The following is a 16,348-nucleotide window of genomic DNA, read 5'->3' as shown; positions in this document are numbered from 1 at the left end:
GGCGGGCACGGGGCGGCGCTCTAGGCCGAGCGGGAGGTCGCAGCTGCGGGCTCTCGCTGGTGGCGGATCGTAAGGCGGCTGCGGTGGTGGGGCTCCGCGACTGTGGTCGAATCTGATCGGGAGCCATGAGCGTGGACAAAGCCGAGCTATGCGGGTCTCTGCTCACCTGGGTAGGTTGGGGGCGGGGCCAGGGACAGGTGTGTGCCCACTCTTTTTCGCCCAGGAGTCCCGGCCTTGGCTCGGTCCATTTTTCGGTCCTGGGGCTGGGAGGAGGAAGGGGGTCGTTGGCTGGCGGGGCCGTTGGACTCTGGCCTGAACACCCGTCCCCATCACGTGGCAGGCCTGTGTGGAAAGAACAGGTGAGACCCCGCCCCTTTGTGGCTGGGTCACGTGGGGCAAGGGCACAGGTGAGCTGGCCTGTTGACGCAAGGCCTTTGGGGACCAGGTGACTAGGTTCCTGGCCTGGTCGCGCGGGGTTTGTGGGACAGAGGTGAAGTGAGGCCACGCCCCCTCAGGTCCCAGGTGAGCAGAGGCCACTCCCCCACGGAGCTGGCTTGCTGTAGCAACGGGCCAGCCCCAGTCCTACCGTGTGAAGTTCCTGGTGACAGGAAAAGTCGAGAAAAGGGTAGTGGCTCAGTGGTCCCAACTCCTGACTCTGCCCATTGCTCTTTCCTCTCCCCCACAGTTGCAGACGTTCCACATCCCGTCTCCTTGTACCAGCCCCCAGGAGCTGAGCGGTGGCCTGGCCATAGCCTATGTGCTGAACCAGATGTGAGTGGGGCTGAGGGGAGGGTCCCAAAAGGGTCCCCCAGCAGCTCATCCCACCTTTTCACCCTCAGAGATTCTTCCTGGTTCAACGAGGCGTGGCTCCAGCGCATCTCAGAGGACACAGGTCCCAACTGGAGGCTGAAGGTGACAGGTGGACTCTACTGGGGGACAGACTGGTGAAGAGATGATTAGGGAAGGGTCAGCTAGACATGTTCTGGATGATGGGTCAGCAATACTTGTGATCTGGGTAATGGACAGACAGATCTGGCCAGGAAGAGGCATAGATGTCTGGTGATCAGCCAACTATTCTTTCATTCATTTGTCAAGCAGGCCTGGGCGTGCAGCAAGGAGTAACACAAACAAAAACCTGTATGCACAAACAAACGTTGACTTCCAACAGCAGTAAATTATATGAAAACAATAAAAGCTGGGTCATGAGAGAGAGCAATTGAGGGTTGGTGGGTGGTTACTCCAGATGGGCTGATATGCATGTAAGATTTGGAGGAACGGTATTCCAGGCATAGGGAAAAGCAAATACAAAGGCCCTGAGCTGGGAATAAGCTTGGTGTGATCAAGAAATGAGAGAGGTCAGAACAGAAAGCAAGGGGGTTAGGAATGGTAGATGAGGTCATCAGGAGCCTGGCAGGCCCCAGCAGGGAGGTGGATTCTATTTTAAGTGCTGTGCAAAGTCAAGGAAAGGTTTTAGCAGAGGAAAGACTTGGGCTTGAAAAAGCTCCCCCTGGCTACTTGGAGAGGAATGGAGGGTAGGCAGCAAGAGTGGGAGGTGAGATTGGGGAGAGATGACAGTGGCTAGGGCCAAAGGGTGGTAGGGCAGGTGGTGAGAAGTGATTGGATTCTGGGGACATGTGAACAAGACGAGCAGGTGGACAAAAAGGGCAGGCAGCCAGACAGATTAGGCCTAGGAGAGAGGACATTCAGACAGAGAATGGGGCCAAATGAGATGAGGCAACCAGGGATTGGCAAAGGAGGTGGAAAATAAAAGGATGGGGTAGCTAGATTCAGAGTGAGGGCTGCCTGGCCCCTTCTGGGGGGCTCGGGGACTCTGGACACAACTCCTTGTCTCTCCTCAGGTCAGCAATCTGAAGATGATCTTACAGAGCCTTGTGGAGTATTCCCAGGATGTGAGTAACTGTAAAGGGATTTAGGGGGTTGCATTGGGAGGAGGAGGAAGAGAAGGAGAGTCTGTGGGCCCCTGACACCCACCTACCCACCCCTCCCCCCACCCATCTTCAGGTCCTGGGACATCCCATTTCGGAGCAGCACCTCCCAGACGTGAGCCTCATTGGCGAGTTTTCAGACCCTGGAGAGCTCGGCAAGCTGCTTCAGCTGGTGCTGGGCTGTGCCATCAGTTGCGAGAAAAAGCAGGGTATGGGAGGTTAGGGGGTTCACAGAGGAAGATCTGAGGAAATCCTCCTCCCCAAGTCTCAGTCTCCCCAACCTTGATCCCCAGAGCACATCCAGAAAATCATGACACTGGAGGAATCAGTTCAACATGTGGTGATGGAAGCCATCCAAGAGGTAGGTGGGGGTGCCCAATGTGGCAAGGAGCTGCAGGGGAGGGGACGTCTCCGGGGCAGAGGCAACTGGGCACAGGCTTTGCCCTGGTAAGGCCTGGGCTCTGTCTGGAACTTAGCTGGCCAGATTTCCCTGTCTCATGTGTCTGCCAGCTCCTCCCAGCTCTGTCAAAGGACCAGGCCTCCATGTGTGCTGGACGCACAGCAGGAGGGCAGACTCCATTCCGGGGCTATAGGGGAGAAATGGCTTTGGAGACAGGAGGATGAACAGGTTCTCAGGCTGGATTGTAGAAGCCTTGAAGGCTGCCCTCAGAGAGCCCAGACCATCTCAGTGCCACCCCACCTCCCTCTAGCTCATGACGAAAGACACCTCTGATGCCTTGTTGCCAGAGACATATGGGAACTTTGACAGCCAGGTAAGGGGTAGGGGATCTGGTTAGGGTCCGAACCCCATTACTAATTTTCAGGGCTGTCTAAGGAGGAGGGACTTGTCCTTATGCCTGTAAACCACTCCCATCCTGCAGGGTCCTAGCCTCTTGCCTTGCCAGGTACCCAGGGTTCCCTCATCACCTTCCTCCAGTCCCCTGGGGTCCCAACCCTCTCTTAGATCCTGAGAGTTCCTTGGATCTAAGAGTATCCTCTCTGCCCCTAGAGTATCCTCTCTGCCCCTAGAGATCCCAGCCTCCTTCCCCTAACCTCCTCCCCTGGATTCTTGAGTTCCTTGCCCCTTCCCTTCCCCTATCAGTCCCGCAGGTACTACTTCCTGAGTGAGGAGGCTGATGAGGGGGATGAGCTTCGACAGCGCTGTCTGGATCTGGAGCGGCAGGTGGGGCCGAGGTGGGGGGACCACAGCTACTCCCAGGGCAGGGTGGCCTACATAGCCCCCCTCCTAGCTCCAGCTCACTGCACCTCCTACCTGCAGCTGGTGCTCCTGTCAGAGGAGAAGCAGAGCCTGGCGCAGGAGAACGCAGTTTTGCGGCAGCGGGTAGGCCAGCCCGAGGGTGAGGGGGCCACAGGCCTCACTGCCAAGAAGCTGCTGCTGCTACAGTCCCAGCTGGAGCAGCTGCAGGAGGAGAACTTCAGGTGTGTGCAACTGGGGCTAGGGCCAGGCCAACCAGGGGATTGGGACAGTGCAGCCCCTTCATTTGTTGACTCCCAAACACCCGCCAGGCTGGAGAGCGGCAGGGAGGATGATCGTCTGCACTGTGCAGAGCTAGAACGGGAGGTCACCGAGTTGCAACAGCGGAACCAGGCGCTGACCAGCCTGGCCCAGGAGGCGCAGGCCCTGAAGGATGAGATGGACGACCTGCGGTGAGTGGTGGGTCCCTGGGTCTCCACCACATACCCCATTGCCAGAGTGCCCTTCTGATGCTGCAGTACCTCTGTAACCCCAAAATGCCCACTGGACTCCTACAAAGCCCCTTAGACTCTACAATGCCATCCCAGACCCTATTGCACTTTTCTGGACTCCACTACATCCTCTGAATATCACCAAGGCCCCTGGGTCCATGTGTCCCCCAGTGTCCCCCTGTTATCCTACATTGTATCACCCAGACCTCATAGTGACAATCCCTGTGACATTACCAAACCTAGGGCCCCCCACAATGCTCCCCAGACCCCACTGCACCATTCTGGGTTTTATGCCCCAGGATCCCATGGTGCCCTCCAGGACCCCATAATTCAATAACCTTGCAGTCCCTTATGATTCCACAGTGTACCCCATGACATGACTGTACCTTTTTACAACCCCAGCATGCTTAGTGAGCCCCCATAGCACTCACCCCTTCTAGCTCACTGTGCCTTCTGTAACCTCAAAGGGCTCCCCTGTGACCCCATGGCACCTCTGTAATGTTAAAATTTGAGGACCCCATACTGCTCTGACTCCAAAGCTCCCCCATGACCCCACCATGGCCTCTGCACCCACAGTGCCCTCGTCAATCCCACAGCCACCTCACAACTCCAAAGTGTCCTTGGAGGCTCCTCAATCCCTCTGGGCCTCCGTCATTCCCCTTGTAACCCCAAAACCATTCTGTGTTCCCACACCGACATTCCTGAGCATCCCTGATTATGACCTTAGCTATGCATTGATGCTTAGGGCTCCCTTTATGCCTCCTAATAACCCCCAATAGCACCAGGCCTGGGCTGACCCCTGACCTTCAAGACCCATCTCCTTGAACTCAAATGCTCCTGGGCTGACATGACACCTGTCCCGAGGGCCTTGCATCCAAGTGACCTCTGACTGCAGACCTGGGCCTCCTCTCCCCACTTGCCCCCTCCCCTAGGCAGTCCTCGGAGCGTGCTGGGCAGCTGGAGGCCACGCTGAGCAGCTGCCGGCGCCGCCTGGGGGAGCTCAGGGAGCTGCGGCGACAGGTGCGGCAGCTGGAGGAGCGCAACGCTGGCCATGCAGAGCGCACGCGGCAGCTGGAGGATGAGCTGCGCAGGGCTGGTTCCCTGCGCACCCAGCTGGAGGCGCAGCGGCGGCAGGTGTGAAGGGGCTGGGGTGCCAGGGAGCCTGGACCTGGGCTGGGGCGGGGGCCTCTCATGGCTCACTCCCTTCTCTTTGGGGACCCTCAGTGGGGAGCTGAGCCCCTCAGAGGTGAGCGCTCTCTTTATATGTAGGCCATGCCCTTTAGGTAGGCCAGCTCATCTCTAGGTTTAAAACTCCGCCCCTTCTCTTAAGCCCCACCCCTCTGAGGTTTTGTACTCAGTCCTTGCTGCTTGTTCCCACCCTGCCGTTCTCACCCCTCCCCTTTGTTCAGGTTCAGGAACTGCAGGGCCAGCGGCAGGAGGAGGCCATGAAGGCCGAGAAATGGCTATTCGAGTGTCGAAATCTGGAGGAAAAGTATGAGTCTGTGACAAAGGAGAAGGAGGTGAGGCTGACGTCCCACCACCCAAGCCCCACGCTGCCCATCATGAGGTAGCCCACTCCCCTGGATGCTGAGTCTGCGACAAGTGGCATCTCTTGCGCCCTGTTCCTCCAGCGGCTGTTGGCGGAGCGGGATTCCTTGCGGGAGGCCAATGAGGAGCTACGTTGCGCCCAGCTGCAGCCTCGGGGCCCCACTCAGGCCGGTGAGTTTGGGGCCCATTCTGGGATCCTGCGGTGCCGGCGTGGTCTGGGGTGCTATTAGTGCAGGCAGAAAAGGCAGTGTCCCTGGTCTTGTCTAGGATGGGGGAAGAGCTAGGCCATGCTGGAGGGACACTAGAAGGGAAAGAGGTGACAAAGGCTGACAGAAAGCAGGAGCTGTACTCCTGAGCTCAGGGTGGGGCCAAGCATCACAGCTCCTTGTCAAGCCGGGTATGGGGCGTGTGTCTAGCCAGACTTTTGGCAGCATTTGAGCCCCCAGAGATGATTTTTGGAAAGAGGACCTGGACCCTTGGGATGGGAGTGGGGGCTGTGCAGCTACCTGAAGACTTTTCTCTCATTCTCCAGACCCCTCACTGGATCCCACCTCACCGGCTGTGGAAAACTTAGCAGCAGAGATCTTACCTGCGGAGCTCAGGTATTCTGGGGTCACTCAGAGCTTTGGTCCCATCCTGGCCTGCTAGTTCTCCCCCTCCCCCCAGCCCTGCCCACTGTGCAGGCACCTACGATAGCCCAGCCTGCTTGGTTTGTTTTCCAAGTCCTAGCTGGGCTCCTAGGCCCACCCACTCCTCATTCTGGCCTTACCTGGCGGGGGCTCTAGCCCTATTGATGGCTTGCCTCGCCAGGATCCATCCTCAGTGCATAATTAGGTCCAATCTGTCTGGATCCACTAGCCATGCAAAAATCCTACGCCCCAGCCCCTCTCACATTGGACTCTGCCCCCTGGGCACAGCCCTGTCCTCAGTGTAGCCCTTGCTAGGTTCAGTGCCCTTTGTCCTGGCCAGATGGACTCTCCCACCCCAGCTCTTCCCATTCCTGTGTGTTGCTTTCCTGCAGCCCCTTCCCTGTGTTCAAACCATCTCCTGTAGCCCTGCCGTTGCCTGGCTCTACACCTAGGCCCTGCTCAGCCCCGCCCACTTTGGTCCCCCAGCGCTCCATCCACGACTAGGCCAAGCCACCAGACCCTAGTCCTACCCCAGGGTCTGTCTGGGCTCTTCTCCAGGTCTCTGTCCCTTTCCTAGTCCCCTCTGCCCGGTCCCCCTGCATGAGCCCGGGCAGGCCTGCGGGATGACGGGTCCCCAGCGCCGTTCTACTCCCTTCGGGTCCACAGGGAGACTCTCGTGCAGCTTCAGCTGGAGAACAAGCGCCTATGCCAGCAGGAGGCGGCGGACCGGGAGCGGCAGGAGGAGCTGCAGCGCCACCTGGAGGAGGCCAACCGTGCGCGCCACAGGCTAGAGACACAGCACCGGTGAGGACCAGGTCCTGGAGGGAGGGCCCTCCACACGTGGGGAAGGGCCCGAGGGCGAGTGCAGGCACTGAGCGGCCGCCCACCCTCTCAGGCTGAACCAGCAGCAGCTGTCAGAGCTGCGGGCCCAGGTGGAGGACCTACAGAAGGCCCTGCAGGAGCTGGGGGGCAAGACGGAGGACGTGAGTGCCCACCTGATGCCTCCTCCCTGCCTAGCCCTCCCTCCTGCCCCCCCAGTAACCCTCTTCTCTCTCCCCACTGCTGCCCGATGCCCCATACAGTCCATTGTAAGTACCACTGGACTCGGGTGTCACCCCTACCCCACGGGTTGGCATGTCTGGACCCCTACTCACCCCATGTCTCTTCTCTCTCTCAGTCCACCCTGCTGAAAAGGAAGCTGGAGGAACATCTGTGAGTCCCAGAGGGAGGGTACTCCTTGGGGGGGTGTGCTGGGACAAAGGTGTGGCGGATGCAGGGTGTCAATGGAGAGTCATTTATGAGGAGAGAAAGTCAGCAGAAATACAGACTAAAGGCTCAGATCTAGTGGGGTCTTAAAGGCCAAGGGTAGCAGTAAGGACTGTTTTGGGGGAGCAATGGGGAGCCGCAGAGGGAATTTCAGTAAGGTAGTGTAACAAAGTGATAGTCGCCTTTTACTTTTTACATTGTTAAAAAAGAAACTATTTTAAATATTGATCGTGTTTATAGTTTAAAAACCAGAATGTGTACTCCCCCAATTGATTCAATTTCTACCCACTCCACCCTCATTCCTATTAGTTTATTATGGAAATATCTCCAGAGTTTTTAAAGCAAATACAAATGACTATGAATATAGATTTTTATTCTCATTCCTTATTTACACAAGAGGTAGCATAATACTATGTGCTGGCCTGCACTTTGCTTTTCCTACTTAACATGACTGGAAAATTTTTCCAAATGAATGAATAGTCACTTTTTTATATAAATATAGCAGCCTGTGTCAACTTGGGTTCCCTGGAGAAACTAGGCTTTACAGAAAATGATTTGGGTGGTAGTTTTCTCGGTTCTGGCCAAGGATGGAATATAAGGCCAAATTATACAGTAAAAAGTATTTCCTTATAGAGGCTGGAAACCTAGAGGCGTTACAACCTTAATTCTTCTGTAGAATTCTGGTCCAGAAAGGCTAACCTGTAGCGTTTTTTGTGAATATCATAATGTATTTAATTCATTCTTTCTCAACAAAGTAAAACGTTACATGTGCATGATTTCACTTGTATGCAAATATATCACAAGTGGAATTGGTTGCTCAGAAGGCACGTGCCTTTGTAATTTTAGTGACTATTGAATGTTATATATATTCCACGTTCAATGCACAATAATAGTCTCATCTACAGGGAGTGTTATCAAAACTTTTGGTTTTTGCTACTGGTGGTATAGGGCATTGAACCTGGGTGCAACTTATAGCTTGCATTTTCTTTCCTTTTGTTATAAGAGATTTGCATTCCAGAAAGATCACTGGCTGCTGGGTAGAGAATGGAACTAAGGGGTTGAGACTAGAAAAGGATGGCGAGGGGTGATGGTGACTGGACCAGCATGTGGGCTGTGAAATGAGAAGCGGACAAATGGAAGGCTGATCCAGGGGTTGCCGACACACCTGACTAGGGGTGTGGAGGGTTGTTGCGGAGGAGGTGGTGGGGCCAGAGCACACAGCACCTGTGCTTGTCAGGCAGGAAGAGAGAGAGATCTTTGCAGCCAGGTAGGGGCACTCCTGGCCAGCTGGGATTGCCGTGGTTACTGCTGCTGCCTGTCCCCTGCCCACAGGCAGAAGCTGCATGAGGCTGATTTGGAGCTGCAGCGGAAGCGCGAGTACATTGAGGAGCTGGAGCCACCTTCTGATGGCAACAGTGAGCAGGGCTCAGCGGCCGGACAGGTGAGGGAAGCCCTGAGCTCGGCATGGAGCTGAGGGGCCACCTTGTTCCCCCAGCAGCCCGACGTATTGAGGAACTGCAGGACAGCCTACAGAAGAAGGAGGCGGACTTGCGGGCCATGGAGGAACGGTACCGCCGATACGTGGACAAGGCACGCACGGTGAGGATGCTAGGTGACCTCCTACCTGGGTGGCTGCCTTCCATTGGCTCATACCTCCCACCAGTTTGTACATCTCTGACCCCCACCCCATGTCTGTCATATCCCATCATGTCATAGACTTCTACATGCGCTGTCACACTTAACGCATCCCAATGCATCGAAAAGCCTGTGAGGCCAAGGTCACTCTGGCTGTGTCTTCCCCAACCCCTAGGTCATACAGACCCTGGAACCCAAGCAGCGGCCACCTGAGGGGGCACCCCCAGAACTCCGTACCTTGAGGACACAGCTCCGGGAACGGGAAGTCCGAATCCGGCACCTGGAGGTGGGTGCCCTCATCCCTTCTCACTGCCCCCAGCGTATCCAGGCCCTTGACTATTGCCTCCTTGGCAGATGGACTTTGAGAAGAATCGAAGTCAGCGGGAGCAGGAAGAAAAGCTGCTCATCAGTGCCTGGTATAATATGGTGAGTGTTCCAGTACCATGGCTGGAGTGTTGGGGGTGTCCCGTGGGCTCACCTGATGCCAACCACACCCCTTCCCTCCAGGGCATGGCCTTGCAGCAGCGAGCAGGGGAAGAACGAGCGCCTGCCCATGCTCAGTCATTCCTGGCACAGCAGCGGCTGGCCACCAATGCTCGCCGTGGACCCCTGGGACGCTTAGCATCCCTGAACATGCGCTCCACTGACAAGCACTGACAGACTTCAGGATCCTGCCCAGCCAGTCAGGGCTTAGTCCACCCTGGATTCCCCCAACTCACCTAGGGCCCAGCATCATGCCTGGGTCAGCTGCTTGAGGGCCTTGAGGTCATGACTTCTGCCTTTTGCTTTCCCAGATGGGACAAGAGTGCAGGACAGGGTGGGAGGCAGATATGGGTCTGTTCTTTTTAGCAATGTGATTCTTATCCTTGATATTCTCCCTGGGGTTAATGAGCTGCCAGGAAGTGATTTTATATTTGAGAAGAAAAATAATAAAGACTTTTAATCTGCCCTGGTTAGATTCTGGGGACTGAGGTGAGGGTGAGACGATGGGCCAGGGACTCAGACGACTGCTTTTTAAAAAGGACGGACTTGTGTTCTTACTAAAGTGTGAGTGACTGATAGTACCTAGTGAGAGGTGAGATTCATATTTGTGTTTGTGTAACTACATGTGTGGTAGGTTTTGAAGAAATTTCAGACAAAAATCTTTGCCTTATGAAGCTGTTATTTCCAATGAAAGGAGATAGACAATAAACAAAATAGATAAAAGTTTGATGTGAGAAGGGCTATAGAGAAAAATTAAGCAGACAAAAGTGATGGAGATGCAGGAGGTAGATTTAGGAAGTGGTGATTTTTAATAAAAGCCCAGCAAGCAAAGGAGGCCTCACCAAGGAAGTGACATAATTTAAGCAGAGACCTGAAGGATGTGTGGGAGGAGCCATGTAAGTAACTGAGGAAGAGCAATCCAGCCAGAGGGAACAGCATGTGCAAAGGTCCTGAGATGAGATCTTGCTTAGTGAGTTAGAGGGACAGTGTGGAGTGAGTGAGGGGAAAAAAGGAGACGAGGGGAGGGAGATTGTTCAGGGCCTTGTGGGCTGTGGGAAGACTTTAGCTTTTATTCTAAGTTAGGTGGGAGTCATGGAGGGTTCTAAGGAAAGGACGGATGTTACCTGATTCAGGGTCCCTTTGCTGCTGTGGGAGGAACTGACTAGGGCGGGGGTGGGGGCGCGGTTAGGGCCAGATCTGGGAGACCAAGGCAGAGGTCACTAGTCCAGCTTGTAGGTGCATGATAGTGGGGGCTCAGCCATGGTGGGGGCCCTGCAAGAAAGGGAAATGGTTGGATTTTGGGTACAATTTGATGACCAAGCCGATGGGATTTGCTGCTGGGTTGATGTGAAGGGGGGTGAGAGAAAGAGGATTTATAGATGACTACAGGTTTTGGTTTCATCATCTGGAAGGACAAAGCCGTCAGACAGAGGTTGGAGAGTTGATGAGGAGCTGGTTCAGGGGCATGTTATGTCTGAGATGCCTAGGAGATCCCCACATGGAGACATTGAGCAGACAATTGGAGCTATGGGTGTAGAGACAGGGGAAGGATCGTAGCTGGACTTCTAGATATAGGAGTCATTGACATACTGAATTAAGAGCACTCAAAGGGTATCTGAGAATTCAGGGACGTGGGGTGGAGAGGTTGCTTGCAGAATTATAAATTAAGGCTGGAAGGAGGAAGCCTTGGTCCTGGGACTATGGCTGGTACAGTAATGAATGAATAAAGCTGTGTGCAATGATGGGGCCATTTCAGAGTACAGAATTTGGGAGGAAATGGACAGGGCATCATCAAATAACCTGGAGAAATTCTCAAATCCGACAGCATAATGCCTGACGGAAGTCAGGCTAACAACGTTTGAGTAGAAACCACTAACATTTTATTGAGCAACTATTATGTACCAAACACTTTAAAGCCTTCATTTCATCCCATCCTGACAACTCAGAAAGGTAGGCACTCACACTCCAACAATAAAGGAGGGACACACTGATAGAGGCCTCTCAGGCAGTGGAGAGTGGGAAGTAGAGCTGGTGGAAAGGATGAGCTGCTCCAAGCAGCTGGAAGAATCCCCTGTGCTTAGCCCAGTGCCTAGCCCACAGGCGCTCCAAGCCCTTATGCCAGACATGAAGGCCGGAATTGGTCAAAAGCGGATAGGAGGAGTCCACGCGCGGCTTATGCAGGCCCAGACTGGTGCCTGCATGTGGTGTGGGTCTTGGCTCCCTGTCCTTGGGGATCCTGGGCCCCAGGGTCTCAGGTGAGACTCTCCTCCTCCTCGCCAATGGGGCTGGGCAGCCAGGGTGGAGCCGGTCCCCTGTACATGGGCATGGACACTGTGGTGAAGGGCTCGGCAACAGAACCCGTGGCAGACGGCTCGGGCCCAGTGAGGGGCTCAGGTTCTGGTTCCCTCAGGCCCGGGTCGAGCAGTAGGTCCCCGCAGCCGCACTCCAGGGCCGGGCCGTCTGGAGCGCCAGCGCACGCGCAGCTGGCAGCAGTGGACGCCTCCGACACGCAGCTGTTCTTGCGGCGCAGCAAGGACAGGCGCCGGCCCAGCAGGCCTCCTGCGGCCATGCCTGGGCCTGCAGGCAGGAGGCGCTGCAAGAAGTCGCCCTGAGCCTCGCCCAGCGGCACGTCCATGCCATCCGGCCGCTGGAACTGCATGTCCTCTTTGGCCAACCTGTGGGATGGACAGTGGGACAGCGCTGCGATCTCGACCCTCTCCTTGGTTACAGAGCTGGGACCTAAGCCCGCAGCTTTTCCTGGCTCCACCCACCCCTTTGTCACACTTATACCAAAAGACCTTGGCCCCTCACCTGAAAACCTGGCCTTATCCTCTGGCCCAGGCTCTGTTCAAACTTAGGCCTCACAGCTTCAGTTGTTTTTCTGCTGTGTTTCCTTTGGTATCGCCTCTAGCCACCAGTCCAGGCCTCATACACCTTAGCCCTTAGCTCTGCTCCCAGTTCGTGGCCTGGTCCCAGATCTTGACCCCAGCCCTTGTCCTGGTAGACTTTATTTAACTCTTAGCTCCGAATCTCCAGAGTTTATTTAGCCCTTAGCCATACCCTAAAGCCCCCTCAATCAGACACTCAGGGTAGAGCCATAAGTCTCCTCCCCATGAGGCCCAGCCCACCCTGGTGGCTCACGTGATGTCGAAGGTGGAACCCTGGAAGGAGGGCTGCAGCCTCTGGAAGGCGGTGGCTGCTGTGTAGGGGGCACGAGCCTCAGCCGCGTCCCAGTACAGATCCTTCTCCAGCATGGCTAGGTCGTCGTACATCTCATCCACGGCCAGCATTGACACCTGCCCACGCAGACACGGGACTAAGTTGGGGGATGACAAAGCATGGGCACCGCGGGATGGACCCCTCAGGATGGGTAGGAATGTGGTACCAAAGAGAGAAGGATGGTTCAGAGGCCAGGCCTGGGCAAATCTTGGCGGGGGTGGGGCTCTGGCCACTGTGGGAACCCAGGGATGGTCGCTAGGGAGTCTCACCTGGAAGTTTCGGTCGATCAGAAAGTTGGTCTCAAAGTCATCGTCGTCCTCTCCAAAGGGGTTGATGAGCTGCTCGGCTACCTGAGAAGGGAGGGGGTAGGTAGGCGGAGACCCCTGCTGCCCACCACCCGGAGTCCGGGCCTCAGGGGTCCCACCCACCTTGAGCCAGCCGGCATAGAAGAAGAACTGCAGCAGAGTGAAGACTGGAACGAACAGGTCAAGATTGTGGTCTTTGTAGCCCTGCGCAGGGTCTAGGAACTGACGACCGATGAGGCAGGCCAGGAAGTAACTGTACACGGCGATGGTCACCACCTGGAGGTGGGCCGTCCGCCAGGTCAGGGCTCTCCCAGCCAGATGGGGTCGTGGAGAGACCAGGGCTAGGATCAGGTGTCACTGTGATGGGGTCTTAGCTGATCCTCAGTTTCCCCTTGAGACCAGTGCGTCTGACACTGGATATAAATGGAGGCACAGAGGGTTTACCTGAGTGTAGACGAGGGGTACACTGATCCAGTCGTAGTGAAACAGCATCGAACACTTGCCCCGAAACACAGTCAGCTCCTGGGGATGGATACAGTCATTGAGGGGGCCTGACTTGTGAGCTCACACGTGGGGATTAAGTGTGGGTACTTGGGATGGAGGTGAGTAGTGACCTGGTGGGAGGTGGCATGTACTTCTGAGGGCTCCAGGGAGAGTATTTAGTGGTGAATGTACATCTGAGGTGCAGGCCCCCAACACATAAATGTGCACCTGGGGGCTGCTGGGTAAAGATGTTTGGAATCGGCCTTGTGGGAGGCGCGTGGCAGGCTGCTGTTTGACACAACTCCAGGGGAGTCGGTACAATTTCCCTGGTATTTTGTATTAATGACCAGCTGGCGAGCCCACCTCGAGCAGCAGTTTAAGGGCGCTGTTGTCGCGGATGCGGCCCTCACGCCGGGCCTGTGCTGCCAAGTTGGAGAACCAGACGCAGGGCACCCAATACTTGTTGTAGGGCGAGTTCAGGTTCTCGAACTTCTTGCGCTCCTCGCGGGTCATAAACCCTAGAGGGGCGAAGTCCAGAATCATTTGCCCCGCCCTCCCGTCCTTGCGGGGGGCGGGGGTGGTCACTCGCCCCGCCCCCCGTCTTGGCTCTGCCCCTGCTTCCGGCCCGAGTCTCACCAGCCTCAACCACGTGGTCTATGGTAGGGAAGCGCTTGAAGACTGCAGTGCTGACAGAGCGCAGGATGAGCACAGCTGAGAGCCCTGCGTAGCGCATGAGCGTGCGCCGGTAGAGACGGCCGCGCTCGTCGCGCCCGTGCACCGTGCCCGACACTATGCACATGAGCGCGTCGGGCAGAGGCATGCAGAGGTACTGGTTCCACCAACGGTGCACCACCAGGTTCACATAGAAGCCTGCGGGAGAGCCGGGAACGGCTGAGTGGGGGCTCAGTGGGGAGACAGACGAGAGCCAGGGGTTTGGGGGCCCAGGTGGTGAGAAGGAAGAGGAGTGACATAGGGTCTGCATCAGGGACACCAGGCAGGCTGGTCGCCCTGACCACGCGGGGCCACCTGGGCTTGGAATTTGAGGTTTCAGTCCTAAGATCAGAGTGGCTGGAGCAGGTTGGGTCACTCTGGCTTCTTGGGAGTCGCCTGGGATGGGGAATTGGGATCCCAGTATGGAGGCAGAGACACAGGGCCGGTGGGCAGGTTTCCACCGAGGCCACCGGGAGCCAGGGAGCCAGGGATGTTTGAAGGGCTTGGCCACAGGGTCTATGTCAAGGAGCCTGGCCAGGCTGGTCACCCCATCCATGCGAGCAGAGAACAGTGGGAAGGAGGCTGGGGGCCAGGACTTGTCAAAGAAATACTCCCCAGGCTGGACTTGAGAGGATAGAGTCTAGGAGGTCCCTGGGGCTCAGGACATAGGAAGGGGGGCACTGGTAATCTTACACAGGTGGGAGTCTCTGAGTTGACCAGGGATAAGCATATGGGTGACATGGAGCTCTCATGGGGGCACTGTGACCAGGTGATATCCAAGGTCTTGGGAATGGGGGCCATACCTGGCATAAAGGACGCAAAAATGGGGGTCTGTGGGGTTGGATTTGAGGGGGATCTCAGAGGGGCAGGAATGGGGGCGTCTCCAAAAGCCATGAATGGAAAGGTTTCTCTGGATCAGGGGATGGGGAACTCAGGAACTCAGACACACCTAGCACGAATGAGACCGGGATGAGACTAGCGTACTGGTCGCAGTAAATGACGAGCTTCTCGAAGTAGCGCTTCTGCCCCTCAGTCAGCACGAAGCTGCAAGGGAGGGGCGCGGGGTCACGGGCAAGCTCCCTCCGCAGCTGCCGACCTCTCTTCTCGCGCTCTGCCCTGGGCACCCCCGGCCCCTTCCCAGCCCCCTCTGGCCGGCACGCCCACCCCCGGCCACCTCACCGATAGGTGGAACTCAGCGCCATGTAGAGCCCGAGGAAACAGAGCAGCTCCCGCCACAAAAGTTTGTAGATGCTCCCGCGCCACAGCAGTAGCAGCTGCGAGAAGCCGCCAAAGCGCGCGTTGGCCACGCGGGCTGTGTACGTGACGGTCATCGCGGCGCCGGACCAGTCCGGCCAAAGGAGAAGGGTTGGACCGATCCCCACCTGTGGGTCGAGGAACCGGGAGCCGGGAGGGAGACGGGCTGGGGGCTGCGGGAGAGGGTGGAGAGGTACGGGGTGACTCAGCTCAGCGTCCCCTTCCGCGCCCGGCTATCTCCTCCGTCTTCTCCTCCCAGCTCTGCTCAGTCCGGTACCTAGCTGCCAGTCCTCCCAAGACCCCTCTCGCAGGCCACACGCTTCCCTGGACTCGGTTCCCCGCCCCCCCTCCGCCCCTGTCTTGCGCCTACCTCCCCAGGCCCTGTCACCAGCCCCTATTCCCAAAAGCCTTGGGTCAACCGAGATGGGTCTACCTGATCCCATCCCCATTACCTGGGCTCCATCTACAGCCTCCCCCACTTCCTGAATCCCCAGCACCTCGGTTTCTAGGTTCTCAGGGCTCCGACTGCCCCCCCTTCCCTTCTCTCGGATCCCATCTCTGCCCCACCCCACTCCTCTAGCTCCCAGTATCTGCCCTCTGAAGCCCTGTCCTCAACCTCCTGGCCCCCAGGTTCCCTCCTGTAGCACCCCCCACCCCCACACACACACCTCAGACTGGCCCCCTCTCCTGCAAGGCTGCCCCAGTCTATCCACCCTCCCCACTTAATTGCCCTTCCCCTTCTCCTGGGTCCACCTTGATCTTTCCTGTCCATTCTCCTCCAGCTTCCAAGCTCTTCACTCCAGACCCTGAGGATTCCTGCTCGCAGGCCCACCTATCCTCAGGGTCCCCTAAACCCCCAGGTCTGGGCCCTTCTCACCTGATGGTGGATGCAGGACACTCGAGGACAAGGACAGGACAGGCAGGTGGCTTCAGAGTTGGGTGGAGCTGAAGCCAGACCCCGGAGTGGGAGGGGATTGGGGAATGGGCGTGGACAGTCCCTCCCTGGCCCGCCCCCCTGGGTTGCAGACTCAGAACTTTGGAGAAGTCTGGACAGTTTGTTACCTGGAGCAGGGGGAGAAATCCACCCAGGCCTCTCTTGCTCCTCCCGGGACTCTCTCCCAGTCAGTCACTGGCAGGTTCAAGGGATCTTGGACCTAGAGCT

At 56.8% G+C, this 16,348-nt stretch overlaps 2 protein-coding genes across 6 annotated transcripts; one reads left to right on the top strand and one right to left on the bottom strand.

The window, feature by feature from the left end:
- Positions 1–9,679, top strand: HOOK2 (hook microtubule tethering protein 2). Of its 5 annotated transcripts, none has more exons than XM_074338046.1 (22): positions 1–170; positions 686–771; positions 840–912; positions 1,860–1,910; positions 2,023–2,155; positions 2,240–2,307; positions 2,657–2,719; positions 3,049–3,129; positions 3,226–3,386; positions 3,474–3,614; positions 4,586–4,787; positions 5,063–5,173; positions 5,285–5,372; positions 5,734–5,803; positions 6,497–6,634; positions 6,726–6,813; positions 7,008–7,042; positions 8,429–8,511; positions 8,595–8,695; positions 8,907–9,017; positions 9,086–9,157; positions 9,239–9,679. In XM_074338046.1, exons 1-22 carry the CDS (start codon positions 126–128, stop codon positions 9,386–9,388), a joined length of 2,151 nt encoding a protein of 716 aa, XP_074194147.1. In that variant the 5' UTR covers positions 1–125; the 3' UTR covers positions 9,389–9,679. The 5 variants fall into 5 exon arrangements, with proteins under 5 accessions (XP_074194147.1, XP_019601790.2, XP_074194148.1 ...); XM_019746231.2 differs by having other exon boundaries at positions 8,592–8,695; XM_074338047.1 differs by lacking the exon at positions 2,657–2,719 and having other exon boundaries at positions 8,592–8,695.
- A 1,552-nt stretch (positions 9,680–11,231) lies between these two features.
- Positions 11,232–16,348, bottom strand: BEST2 (bestrophin 2). Its single transcript, XM_019746173.2, has 10 exons — positions 16,249–16,348; positions 15,112–15,359; positions 14,882–14,976; positions 13,858–14,091; positions 13,585–13,739; positions 13,183–13,260; positions 12,862–13,014; positions 12,703–12,783; positions 12,356–12,510; positions 11,232–11,889 (listed from the first exon to the last, which is right to left on the bottom strand). Exons 2-10 carry the CDS (start codon positions 15,261–15,263, stop codon positions 11,466–11,468), a joined length of 1,527 nt encoding a protein of 508 aa, XP_019601732.1. The 5' UTR covers positions 15,264–15,359; positions 16,249–16,348; the 3' UTR covers positions 11,232–11,465.

This window comes from Rhinolophus sinicus, linkage group LG07 (genome assembly GCF_036562045.2).
Source record: "Rhinolophus sinicus isolate RSC01 linkage group LG07, ASM3656204v1, whole genome shotgun sequence".
Classification (NCBI taxonomy): Eukaryota; Metazoa; Chordata; class Mammalia; order Chiroptera; family Rhinolophidae; genus Rhinolophus; species Rhinolophus sinicus.
The sequence above is the reverse complement of the archived record's forward strand: the minus strand, read 5'-3'. Positions and strand labels throughout refer to the sequence as shown.

What these genes read in the sequence shown, in the direction of transcription:
- HOOK2 (XM_019746231.2), top strand. Translation starts at nt 126, where the DNA reads ATGAGCGTGGACAAAGCCGAGCTATGCGGGTCTCTGCTCACCTGG. An exon ending in TGATGGAAGCCATCCAAGAG is followed by an intron (nt 2,308 to 2,656) that starts GTAGGTGGGGGT and finishes ACCTCCCTCTAG; the next exon opens with CTCATGACGAAAGACACCTC. An exon ending in CTGCAGGAGGAGAACTTCAG is followed by an intron (nt 3,387 to 3,473) that starts GTGTGTGCAACT and finishes AACACCCGCCAG; the next exon opens with GCTGGAGAGCGGCAGGGAGG.
- BEST2 (XM_019746173.2), bottom strand. Translation starts at nt 15,263, where the DNA reads ATGACCGTCACGTACACAGCCCGCGTGGCCAACGCGCGCTTTGGCGGC. An exon ending in TGATCGACCGAAACTTCCAG is followed by an intron (nt 12,511 to 12,702) that starts GTGAGACTCCCT and finishes CTGCGTGGGCAG; the next exon opens with GTGTCAATGCTGGCCGTGGA. An exon ending in GGTTCCACCTTCGACATCAC is followed by an intron (nt 11,890 to 12,355) that starts GTGAGCCACCAG and finishes TCCATCCCACAG; the next exon opens with GTTGGCCAAAGAGGACATGC.